Below are 13,440 nucleotides of genomic sequence, written 5' to 3' on the forward strand. Positions count from 1 at the left end.
GACTGAGATCTTTTGGCTCCTGTTGATCCTGTGTGTGACTAGGCGAGTCCCTGGTCCAAATTTCACCTTCGCTGTAAACGCACCAGGTGGGCTTAGCAGCCACAGGTTCCCCAGCCATCCTTCTCTCCATCCCCGTCTCGGAGATAAAACACGGACCAACCTTAACCGGAAAAGATTTCTGATGCTGCTGCATGCGCAAGACTTAGAACAGAAGCCCTACCTAAATGGTAGCGGCGTTTGCAGAGATGTCTGGCTTTCCACACGCCTCCATTTCTCTGCTGCTGCAAATGTACTGGCAAAACATCCGTGTGGCTTCCCTGAGATATAATCCTCTCTCTCTCTCCCCCCTCCCCGCTCTCCACTCGTGCGCTGGATGATGAAAGTAATATCACAAGGGAACAGTAATAATCTCTTGCATTATCCCTGGGAAGCCGCAGTTCCCCCGCCGCCGGCCCCCCCTCCCCCGCCGCCGTATTTGCCGAAGGAAAACAACCCCCCCGCCGCCTGGGCGCATCTCCGCTGCCTCGGAGTGGCATCCCCGCGCATCCCAACAGGTGCGCAAAGTTGCGCCGGGAGCGCTCCCTCGAGAACTATGGAGATTGCCCCTCCGGAGAGAGGCGGCCCGGGGCTCTCTACCTCGATCGGTGCGCAGCGCGCCCAGAGGCACTCTCGTTCCACCCGGAGGCAGTGGTCCAGGCGGTGCGCGCGCGCGCGCGCGCATCTCCCGCGTCCCGCCCCGAGCGCGCAGCAGCGGCTCTTCGTCGTCGGGCCCGGCGCGCCGCGGGGGGGCGGGCTTTCGCTTAGCAGGCGGCGGTGGCGGTGGCGTGGGGGGCGCGCGCGCGCGCGCATTTGGCGAGGCCGCGGTTGCGCCGGAGAGCCGAGCTACGCCGGGACCCCCGCCTCCTCGTTGCCGCCCGGGAAGAAGGCGAGAGCCTCGCTTGACGTCAGGAAGAGCCGGCGAGCCAGCCAGCGAGAGCCTGCCGCCTCCTCTCCGCGTTTGGCCGCCGCTTGGCGCGCTTCGTGCGCGCCCAAGCAGCAGCAGCAGCAGCCGTAGGAGGAGGAGGCGCGCCGCCCCACCGGGAGGTGGCTGCCTCGGACGGGGCGCAGCATGCGGGGCGCCTCCGATGCCTCTTGGTGCCCCCGACGCCGCCCCGGCTGCTCCCCATGGAGATCGCGCTGGTAACGCTGGAGAACGGCGGCGCCACGGCCATCGGCGAAGATGGCCCCGGCGGCGGCCTGAGCCGGGCTGAGCGGCTCCCTTGGCTGCCCGAGTGCGGCGCCAAGGAGGGCTGCCCGGAGCCGGGCGCAGCGCGCGGCTCGCCGCGAGGCCTCCTGCGCCCACCCGACGTGGCCATGCTGGCGGCCGACGAGGAAGGGCCCCCCGGACCGGGCAGGGCCAGGGCCGCGGCGGGGGCCCCCTCGGCCACTGAGCCCCCGCCGTCTTCGTCGGCTGCTGCTGCTGGGGGCGACGAGGGCGACGAGGGGCCGGAGGCGGAGGCGGAGAGCGAGCGCGCCCTGGGCGGCCAGCAGCGCGTCCTGCTCAACATCTCCGGGCTGCGCTTCGAGACGCAGCTGGGGACCCTCAGCCAGTTCCCGGACACGCTGCTTGGGGACCCCGAGAAGCGCATGCGGTACTTCGACCCGCTGCGCAACGAGTACTTCTTCGACCGCAACCGGCCCAGCTTCGACGGCATCCTCTACTTCTACCAGTCGGGCGGCAAGCTGCGGCGGCCCGTCAACGTCTCCATCGATGTTTTCGCCGACGAGATCCGCTTCTACCAGCTGGGCGACGAGGCCATGGAGCGCTTCCGCGAGGACGAGGGCTTCATCCGCGAGGAGGAGAAGCCGCTCCCGGCGCACGAGTTCCAGCGTCAGGTGTGGCTCATCTTCGAGTACCCGGAGAGCTCCAGCTCTGCGCGGGGCATCGCCATCGTCTCCGTGCTGGTCATCCTCATCTCCATCATCACCTTCTGCCTGGAGACGCTGCCCGAGTTCCGCGACGAGCGGGAGCTGCGCGCGCCCCTGCTCCCGTCGCCCAACGGCACGGAGGAGAGCGCCCCGACGGCGCCCAGCACCCTCAGCGACCCCTTCTTCATCATCGAGACCACGTGCGTCATCTGGTTCACCTTCGAGCTGCTGGTGCGCTTCTTCGCCTGCCCCAGCAAGCCCGAGTTCTCCAGGAACATCATGAACATCATTGACATTGTGGCCATCATCCCCTACTTCATCACGCTGGGGACGGAGCTGGCTCAGGAGCAGCAGAAGAAGGAGCAGCCCCCGGGCAGCAGCAGCAGCAGCAGCAACGGAGGCCAGCAGCAAGCCATGTCCTTGGCCATCCTGAGAGTCATCCGCCTGGTCAGGGTCTTCCGCATCTTCAAGCTCTCCAGGCACTCCAAGGGGCTGCAGATCTTGGGTCAGACTTTGAAAGCCAGCATGAGGGAACTGGGCCTTCTCATCTTCTTCCTTTTCATCGGAGTGATACTCTTCTCCAGTGCCGTGTATTTTGCTGAGGCCGATGATCCCGAATCACATTTCTCCAGTATCCCTGATGCCTTCTGGTGGGCCGTGGTCACCATGACCACGGTGGGCTATGGGGATATGAGGCCTGTCACTGTGGGGGGCAAGATTGTGGGGTCCTTGTGTGCTATTGCTGGCGTGCTCACCATTGCCCTGCCTGTCCCGGTTATTGTCTCCAACTTCAACTACTTCTACCACCGAGAAACGGACCATGAGGGAGAGGCCATCCTCAAGGAGGAGTCGAGTACTGCTCAAGGCGGCTCAGCCGGGGACTTGAAGAGACGAAGCAGCAAAAACTCTTTGGACAAATCCGTTGTGCACTTGGAAAACGCCGAGGGGGTTAACAATGGGACCGGGTCTGTGGAAAAAGCCAACATCAAAGCTAAAAGCAGCATGGATCTCAGAAAATCTCTCTATGCACTCTGCCTGGATACCAACAGGGAAACAGACTTGTAAGACAAGGGGAATAGGAAGAAGGTGAAGTTTGCTTGATGGAATTGTTAGAGGAAGCTAAATGGTACTGTCACTTCGTGTTCATTTTTGAAATATGGTAGCCGTTCTTAAGAAACCTTCAGGAAAAAGCAAGTTATTTTGTTTCATTTTGGTTTTTAATGTTCTCCCCTTCCCACGAGACTGTCATCTATTTATAAAACCAGCTAAGACTAAGCTAGACACCTCCCATTATCTAGGAGGCTTTCTAAGCTGTTAAGTGCAAATTGATGTTGCTTGCGGATAATTTATTTTACTAAAAAAGAAACAGTTCATTTGTAGCACAGTTCATTTGTCCAAACCCTCTTTTTCCATGGGAAGTAAATGGATTTATTTGTTGGTACTGTAGTTTCAAGCTGAAATATTTCTATTTTCTATATGTCTGATTATATTTATAGATGAAAAGAGCACTTTTTCGGTGATGTATGACTTCATAAAATCTCTAGAAACTTTTAGTGAAGTAATATATCCCCCCTTTTAGTACAAAACTGATTTTCTCGTGTGTGAAGTGAATGTGGTATTTTCAGCCTTCTAGCAGAAAAGTATTTTGTTGTCAAAGTTGGGGTTTTGTTCTCTTGTTGAGCCTTAAATTATTAAAAATGCAGATTTTTTTTCTTAATAAATACATATAATACTGTATAATATTTCTGATAATCCAGTGATGTGCTTTTTATCCCAAGAAACAAAAATCTTAAAAGTTTGTTGGTGTTGCTGTTTGGTTGCTTGTCCTTTATAACTGTTGTTTTTTAAGGGTTTTGTTTTGTTTTGTTACTAGAAACTGTTTACTATTAATCAGGTTTGATCCAAGTGCACCACAGATCAAAGGCACTGGACATGACATAAGCGGAGCGTGAGAATCAATATGTTCAGGATGTGAAGTCTTTGGAATTGGCACTCTAGATTCCAGGTAGTACCATTCAGTGCTTTCACTGTATGGTTGCCTCACTGACAGTATTCCAGGAATGGTTGCTTCTGAAAGTATCGAATACAGTTATCTAAATAATGCTCTTGTGGCTTCGATTCTGCATGGGACAAGCATGGAGAAATCTACAATGGGCCCATTTCGCAAGTTTCCTGCACAGAAGTTCCTGAATGATACATGGCAGGAGTCAAGACTACCTTTATGAAGCACAGAACTCCATTGTTCACCTAGGATAACGCAGGCTGCCGTGAAATCAGCTGAGCCATGTCTTCAGACAACCATCCTCATCATTTTTGTTGTTGCTGCAGCAAGGAACCAAGTTATATGAGTTTGTGTCGAATTCCCATTTCATTGTGAATGAAGGTTTCAGTCTACTAATGAACATAGAAGAGGACCGACAATCAAGGTTAGTTTATATCTAACTCAAAACTATTCATGCTGAATTGCATTTGTTAATGAGTGCTTTGGCTAAGAAAGTGAATCAAGGTAGCTTTAAATCACTCTTGAAAGCTTAGCCCCGAGACTCCTTTGAATTCTGTCATGATTAACATATGGCCTAATCCTTCTTTACATGCCAGAAAGACCTCAGTACACAGGAGCATACAGATAGCTCACCCAATCACGGGGATTTGAACCTCCGACCTTCTGATCGGCAAGCCCAAGAGGCTCAGTGGTTTAGACCACAGCGCCACCCGTTGCTCTGTCCCAGCTCCTGCCAACCTAGCAGTTCGAAAGCACGCCAATGCAAGTACAGCGATACCTTGGTTTACAACCACAATCTGTTCCAGAGGTCTGGTTGTAAACCAAAACAGGTTGTAACTCAAGGCGCGCTTTCGCCAATGGAGCCTCCAAAAAATATTTGGTTGTAATAAAAAAGAAAGGGTTGTACAGTGGTACCTCAAGTTAAGTACTTAATTTGTTCCGGAGGTCCGTTCTTAACCTGAAACTGTTCTTAACCTGAAGCACCACTTTAGCTAATGGGGTCTCCTGCTGCTGCCGCACCGCCGGAGCCCGATTTCTGTTCTTATCCTGAAGCAAAGTTGTTAACCTGAAGCACTATTTCTGGGCTAGCGGAGTCTGTAACCTGAAGCGTATGTAACCCTAGGTACCACTGTAATCCAAAAAAAGGGGACACAACACTTCAGGGTTTGACATGGTTTTAATCCAAAATGGTTTTAATCTAAAACGGTTGCCAACCAAGGTACCACTGTAGATAAATAGGTACCACTGTGGCAGGAAAGTAAATGGCGTTTCTGTGCGCTCTGGTTTCTGTCATGGTGTTCTGTTGCACCAGAAGTGGTTTAGTCCTGCTGGCCACATGACCCGGAAAGCTGTCTGTGGACAAACGCCGGCTCCCTCGGCCTGAAAGCGAGATGAGCGCCGCAACCCCAGAGTCACCTTTGACTGGACTTAACCATCCAGGGGTCCTTTACCTTTTACCTTACAGACAGCAGAGCAAAGTGGAAAGACTTTCTTTGGAGCCCACCACTTCAAGCTGCCGGTGGGGTGTATCCTCAAGAGACAAAACTCCCAGCTGATTGGAAGATAGCATATCAGGAATGAAGTTTAGCTAAACCCTTCTCTCTAGCATCCTTCTCTACAAGCTTCTCTGTAAACAGGGCTTACTTTTGTGTGGACAATTCAACACACACCCTACTCACACAACTACTATATTCAGGGCGTGGGATATAACCCTCGGTTTTGCCAGGGGGTAAGTTGGCCCTTAGGTTTGTACTCTGGGGTGCTCCCCGACTTCACTTCAGAGATAAAAGCAAACCAATGAACTGGCCAGAACTTTGCAAATAAGAGCAGAATTGCCATTCTACGTGACTTGGTGATTTTTAATAGACTTTTTTTGGTCTTACAAATGAACGCACAGAGGCCACATTTTGAATATGAAAAGAAGCTTTTAACCTGTGCCTGGAGAGAAGATTCCTGTATGTTTTCCCTAAAAGCAGCTGAGGGAAGGGGGATATTCATAAGAAAAAACACACATGTCTGAAAATGCAATTCTGTCTCATCTCCATAAATGTTGCTATCCTTCAGTGTTTATTCCTGCTTGCTCATACATATGCAAATTGATAGTTGCCTAAAGAAGCCAAATCTTGCAAAATTCCCCTGTTTGGTCACTTGAAGGCAACTGCCCCCCCCCCATTAAATATAATAAACTCAGCTAAGTCATTATTTTCTCCCTGCAGGGAAGTGAATAGAGGCACATCCATGCTCAAGACTCAAACTAAATTGAGTGGACTTCTTGTTGGGAAAATCAAACCATAGCTGTCAACTTTTCCCTTTTCTTGCGAGGAATCCTATTCAGAGTAAGGGAATTTCCCTTAAAAAAAGGGAAACGTTGACAGCTATGAATCAAACCCTTTCTTCTTTGTGATGTTTATTTCCTGTTCTGGTCAGGTTGGAATTGTGCATCCCATGGAGAAAAGCATAATTAAAGTTGCAACATTTTGAATCTGGGGGTTCAGGATATTGAATTACATGCATTTTTTAAAAAACTTGTTAATTCCCTATACCTGAAAAAACTCTTTTGTAATCAGATAAAGAAGCCAAAACAAACCTCGGTTTAGTACTGTACGTGTATTTTAAAAGATGTACCTGACGACTCCAAAAATGTTTTAATAATGGAATTGTGATAAGGATTATTGCTTCTAGTTCAAAAGTACAAGGAGGATAAGGATATATTGACAGATATAAGGAGGAGGATGAAAGTCTTAATGTTATTTTCTATGGGATCTTATAGGCAAGAACACATACAAACTCCCTCCCCTTGGATACTGCTGACAGCTGTTCCAAATTCTGGTGCTGATAAGTTTGGGTGGAGCGCGTCTTCGGAGCGAGAAGGGATTCGGCTGAGAGCGCGAACCCGGTCCTACAAGGGAGGTAAAAGGGGGTGCAAAAGGGCGCAAGCACCCCAGATACACGTCCGGAGGGTGTCCGGAGATACAGGGGCCCAGCAGGGACCGGACGCTGCTCGCCCCACCGTCAGGTAACCTTTTAAAAAGGTGAAGAGAACGGCGGCGCTGAGCAGCAGGTACAGGGCAGCCATTTCCTCCCTCCCTGGTAGCGGACAGCCCAGATCTCGCAGAAGACTAGCGCTCTGCTTCCATACAAAAAGGAACCGGGGAGTGAGCTGTGTTTGAGGAGATACAACGATTTGGAATAGAGAAACCCGGTGAGAAACAGACTTTTTACGGGGGTTCAACTCTTATCCGGAATCAGCGAATACGCAGGGAAGCCTCAGAGCCGGGAAAATAAGAGAGTTTCCACCAGTGAGTTTATGTTCCCCTGAAAAGACTAACTTTACAAAACTACCCGACCAACAAATTTGTCGGTCGTTAAAAACAGGGGACAGAGGGCAAAGTTATCAGCCCAGAACCGGCCAAAAGATTAAAGACCAAAGGGGAAGGTGGAGAGGTGGCGTTGTTCGTAGCAAGGGTGAGCGGAAGAGAAGGAGCCGTCGCCATTAGGAGAAACGGAACGCGGAAGAGATTAAACAACAAAGGCTACCTACTTCAACAACGCGGTTCAGCGCGATTCTCAACTCTTGGCTGTACCTCGCCTACCCGATGAGGTTTTGGTGCTGATCTAAACGGATTATTAATCTCCGAGGGCGACTCCAAGGACTATATAGCGTCCGGCAACAGTCTCCCATCCCCCAGTCTAAACGGGAAGAGAGATCTCTCCTGGAGTCGAGCAGCAACAGCGAGCGCCATCTAGTGGATAAAGTGTACTACTACAACCAGATCTCCTTTTTCTCTCCTTTTTTTTCCTTTGGTCTCCCCCCCTGGACGCGTTACTTCTATTTTCATATGCTCTTGATTTCTTCGACTTTCTTTTCTTCCTTAGCTTGAACTGAAGGGGTTTTGAAGAGCGTCCTTTTATCTTATCTTTGTATACCCTCAAGGAGCTTATCAAGAGTATCTTGCCTACCATCCTCGCAGCTACCTTTGGTACTTTGGTAAGCCCATGACAAATATATGAAGACTCAACGTGAAAGGGACTAGTTGACTAAGTTTGACAATATAAAGACATACACTTATACTGACCGATGTGAACATTTATAAGGACTCTTAGGAGGAGCTGACAAGGACTGCCAAACACGTTGTTCCTGATCTACTAAGGGTTTAAGGGGAATTGGCCAACAAGTTTCTAAGTTAAGATTGTCTCCCGTACAAAGTACCCGGAACCCTTAACTAATTAAGATGTCTAACACGGGGAAAAGGCCTGAAGGGGGAACTCCAGGGGATAGAAAGGGATCTAAACAAGAAGGGGAGTTTAGGGCAGAGATTCTAAGAATGTTTGGCGAGATAAAACAAAGTGAGAAAAACGTTGAGCTTAAATTAGAACAATTAGAAAATAGAATGGAGAAAATGGATAAAAAAATAGATGAAACTGTTAACGAATTGAAGGGCCAACTAAAAGAGGTATTTAGAAGGACACAGGCAGTGGAAGAAGGTTTGAAAAAGACAAGATCAGAAATGAAAGATGTGAGACGTGAGGAGGATAAGATAAAAGCCGAGATACTGGAATTAAATAAAAGTCAAGAAGATATGAGAGATTTAATTGCTATGAATGAACTCAGACAAAGAGAAGCCAATCTTAGGATGAGAGCCGTTCCCGAAGTGCAAGGAGAAAACATAAAAGAGAAATTAACAACTGAGTTAGCTCTCTGGTTGGGAATCCCAATAGAAGAGATGGGAAAGGTAATACAATCTGCATTCAGATTGAAAGCAAAACCAACCAGAAATAAAAAATTTTTAGGAGACTGTTTAGTTACATTTAAGGATAAGGAAATGAGAAATATGATTCTCCAAAAAAACAGAGGGAAAAGGCTGAATATAGGGGGAAACTACATAGTAATCTTTAAAGACATTCCAGTTAGGCTTTTAAAACGCAGGGAACCATACAAGGAACTGGCCCAGACATTGAAAAGGAACAATATAGAGTTTAAGTGGGAGTTTCCTGAAGGAGTCTCCTTTACTTACAGGAGTAAGAGACAGAAATTGACAAACTTAGAAGAAACCAGTAAATTCCTAAGGAAATATAAAGAACTAAAAATTCAAAAAGAAGAAGATAAATGCGAGGAGGCTGAAGATGAGAAAGACCTAGAGGGTGAAACAGAGAGGACAGAGGGGGAGGAAGAAGAAGAGGAGGAGGAGACAGCGGGAAGGGTTTAAGGGGAGACAGTAGGCTCACATAAAAATAAACAATCATGGCGTTAAAAGTTTGGAGCTGGAATGTTAACGGATTGAACGACAAAAGCAAAAGGAATAAAATTGAGCACATCCTAAAGAAAGAATGTTTAGATATCATTTGTCTACAGGAAACCCACATAGCAAGAAAGCACAAAAGAATCCTGATTAATAAAAGATTAGGGAATGAATTCGCATCGTCGGACCGAAGCAAAAAAAGGGGGGTGGTTATTTATATCAACAAAAAAATCGAAGCGCAACAGCTCTTTAAAGACGAGGAAGGGAGGGTAGTGGGAGTACAGATCAATTGGCAAGGAGAAAACATAATAATAGTGGGGACATATGCACCCAATGACAAAAAATCGGAATTTTATAAGGTGATAGAAGGAATGCTATCCGATTACCTTGACCAGAAAATTATATTATTAGGAGATATGAACGGGGTGGTGTCCCTAGAGATGGACAGGTTAAGGGACAGTTCAGGTAAAGAAGGAAAGTTACCCCAAACCTTTTTCTCAATGGTTCAAAATTGTAATCTGGTAGACATTTGGAGGTTTAAACACCCCCAAGAAAGGCAATACACCTTCCACTCAGAACCGAACGACTCATCTTCGAGACTAGACCAGATTTGGATCTCAGCAGAATTAGTTCCAAGATCGGTACGAGTGGAGATCCAGGCTAAAACAATTTCCGACCACAACCCAATAAAAATGGAACTGAAAGGTCTGGAAAGAAGATCATATAGATGGAGAATGAAAGACTACTTGCTAGATGACCAAGAGGTAGTAGAGAAAGCTAAAAAAAGGTTAAAGGAATACTTTGAGGATAACTTAGGCAATGAAATTAGACCAAAAGTGGTGTGGGATGCAGGAAAGGCGGTGATGCGGGGCTTCTTCATTCAACAAGGTGCAATTAAGAACAAAAAAAGAGAAAAAGGGAAAAAAGAAATCCTCCAGCAGATATGGGAGAACGAACAAAAACTGATTAAAAATCCTAAAAATAAGAGAATAAAAGAGAACATTAAAGTTCTGCAAGCTCAGTATGCGATGCTGATAAATAGGGAAATTGAATGGAAAGTTAAAAAAATAAGACAGAGAAGTTTTGAATATGCTAATAAAACAGGGAAGCTACTAGCTTGGCAACTCAAAAAAAGGAAGGAACAGAACACAATAAACAAAATAGAAGTGGAGAGAGAAGAAATAAACAAGCCTAAAGAAATAAGGAAAGCCTTCTTGGACTTTTATAGAGGGCTCTTTAGTAACACCGAAAAGAACAACTTGAGGAAAATAGAAAGATTTCTAAGAGCTAAGAATATAAAAAAGATCCCTATAGAGGCGAAAGGAAAATTAGGTGCTCCAATAGAGGAAGAAGAAATTAAAGTAATAATAAAGGACTTAAAAAAAGGGAAAGCCCCAGGACCAGATGGGTTTACTGGTAGATTCTATAAAGAGATGGAGTCAGCTGTGTTGAAACCACTGCAAGAGGTAATGAATAATATCCTTAAAGAGAGAGAAATCCCAGAGACATGGAGGGAGGCATTAATCACACTAATCCCCAAACAGGACTCAGACTTACAACTGATTAAGAATTACAGACCGATCTCCCTATTGAATATCGATTATAAAATTTTTGCAGGAATTCTGGCAAGGAGACTAAAAGAGGTTCTGGTAGAAAGAATAAATACAGATCAAGCGGGCTTTCTGCCGGGTAGGCAGATGAAGGACAACATAAGAAATATCGTAAACATTATAGAATACCTAACGGACAGGTGTGATAAACAAGGTCTGCTGCTATTCGTGGACGCTGAAAAAGCGTTCGACAATATAATTTGGGACTTCTTATTAAAACAACTGGAATACATGGAAGTGGGTACCGAATTTTACAACGGGATAAAGGCAATCTATTCGGACCAAAAGGCAAGACTAATTATAAACAACGAGGAGACAGCAGAAATAACAATAACAAAGGGAACAAGACAGGGATGTCCACTGTCCCCACTGCTATTCATAATGGTGTTAGAAGTTCTACTAAATTCAATAAGAGAAAACAAAGGTATAAAGGGTGTTACAGTTGGGCGAAACGAGTACAAAATCAAGGCATTCGCGGACGATCTGGTTGTTACAATGGAAGACCCAAATGATTCACTAAAAGAGGTACTTGCAGAATTTGATCAATTTGGGAAGGTGGCAGGCTTTAAACTAAATAAAAGAAAAACAAAAATGATAGTTAAGAATATGTACACGGATGAAGTAGAGGAGTTGCAAAGAGAAACGGAAATAGAGGTGACCAGGAAGGTAAAATATCTAGGAATCTGGGTAACGCCAAAAAATATAGACCTATTTAAAAACAACTACGAAACAGTATGGAAGGGAGTCAAGAAAGATATTGAAACATGGGGCAGGCTTAAACTGTCATTTTGGGGCAGAATAGCCACAATTAAGATGTCCGTCCTCCCAAAAGTACTGTTTCTATTCCAGAATATCCCCGTGATTAAAGGCATGAAGGTATTCAAGGACTGGCAGAGGGTGATTTCAAAATTTGTCTGGCAGGGCAAAAAACCGAGAATAAAATACAAATTGTTAACAGATGCGAAGGAAAGGGGCGGCTTTGCCCTGCCAGACCTGAAATTATACTACGAGGCGTCATGCCTATGCTGGGTGAAAACATGGATAAAACTGGAAGATAGGGAAGTGCTAGATCTAGAGGGACATGACAACCGGTCCGGGTGGCATGCCTATTTATGGCACGGCCGCAGGAAAACACATAAAGAATTCGGAAATCATATTTTTAAGGGCCCATTGATTGAGGTATGGGAGAGGTATAAAGACATGCTAGAGCCCAAAACACCGCATTGGCTGTCGCCACTAGAAGTTATGAGTGTTAAAAAAACAAATATGAGGGCTAACTGGGCTACTTATGAACAACTATTAATGAAAGAGGAAGGAAAGTGGAAAATGAAGCCGTATGACCAGGTTAAAGAACAAGTTTACGATTGGTTGCACTACCTGCAGATAAATAACATGTTTAAGAAAGATAACAAAGAAAAAGGATATATCGATAAACCCTCTAGATTCCAGATTGAGACACTTAATAATAATTACAAAACCCTATCTAAAACATATAGCCTGTTACTAGACTGGAACTTAATAGACGAAGAAGTCAAGCCGGCAATGGTACACTGGGCTAGAGACCTTGGCCATAACATTTATTTTGAAGAAGGGGAAAAACTTTGGAAACAACATATTAAGTTTACGGCTTGCGTGACACTGAAGGAGAACCTAATGAAAATGTTTTACCGCTGGTACCTGACCCCTGCAAAATTAGCTAAAATGTATGGTTCCTGCAATAAGTGTTGGAAGTGTAAGATATGGGAGGGGTCTTTCTACCATATGTGGTGGGATTGCCAAAAGGTTAAAGAGTTCTGGGAGAGTGTGTATAACGAACTGAAAAAAATTTTAAGATACACCTTTGTTAAAAAACCCGAGGCCTTCTTGCTGGGCCTACTAGGGAAGGAGATAAAAAAGAAAGACCACAAGCTGTTCCAGTATGCAACAACGGCGGCAAGAGTCCTATTGGCTCAAAGTTGGAAATCAGAAGGTCTGCCGACGATTGAGGAATGGAGAGCAAAATTGCTAGAATATGTGGAGATGGACAAAATGACAGGGAAAATCAGATACTTAAAAGATCAGAGGTTTATCAAGGACTGGGAAAGTTTTACGAACTATCTGGAAAATTTAAGTGAGGGCCAAATAACATTGGTGGGTTTTAAGGGAGTTCTGTAAAGAGTAAAGGGTATTGTCGAAAGAGAAATGGTAGAATCAAAATGTTTAATGACATTACAAACTAACAAATGCGAAATCTTATAAAGAGGTCAGTACGGATGATTTGAGGAAAGGTTGAAGGAAGTCATATTTAAAATCTGTGAAAATGAGAATTTAATTTTGTGTATTATGTTTCTGTATCTTTTATTTTGAAAATCAATAAAAAGCATGTGGGGATAAGTTTGGGGCTGAAGGCAGGGTTTACATTTTTACTATTGTCTGGGTAATGGGCAGAAATTATAAAGGTGTAGAGATGCAGGAGGGACGCGGGTGGCGCTGTGGGTTAAACCACAGAGCCTAGGACTTGCCGATCAGAAGGTCAGGGGTTCGAATCCCTGCGACGGGGTGAGCTCCCGTTGCTCGGTCCCTGCTCCTGCCAAACTAGCAGTTCGATAGCATGTCAAAGTGCAAGTAGATAAATAGGTACCACTCTGGTGGGAAGGTAAATGGCGTTTCTATGTGCTGCTCTGGTTCACCAGAGGCGGCT

General features: G+C 46.1%; 1 protein-coding gene across 1 annotated transcript; it reads left to right on the top strand.

Annotated features, from left to right (window-relative positions):
* The first annotated feature begins 914 nt into the window (after positions 1–914).
* Positions 915–3,648, top strand: KCNA5 (potassium voltage-gated channel subfamily A member 5). The gene has a single exon (XM_081911756.1). The coding sequence runs from the start codon at positions 1,165–1,167 to the stop codon at positions 2,971–2,973; it is 1,809 nt and encodes a 602-aa protein (XP_081767882.1). The 5' UTR covers positions 915–1,164; the 3' UTR covers positions 2,974–3,648.
* Positions 3,649–13,440: the final 9,792 nt, after the last annotated feature.

This window comes from Podarcis melisellensis (genome assembly GCF_964234715.1).
Source record: "Podarcis melisellensis genome assembly, chromosome: 5".
Classification (NCBI taxonomy): Eukaryota; Metazoa; Chordata; class Lepidosauria; order Squamata; family Lacertidae; genus Podarcis; species Podarcis melisellensis.

Excerpts from the sequence above, each read along its gene's own strand:
- KCNA5 (XM_081911756.1), top strand. The coding sequence starts at position 1,165 with ATGGAGATCGCGCTGGTAACGCTGGAGAACGGCGGCGCCACGGCCATC.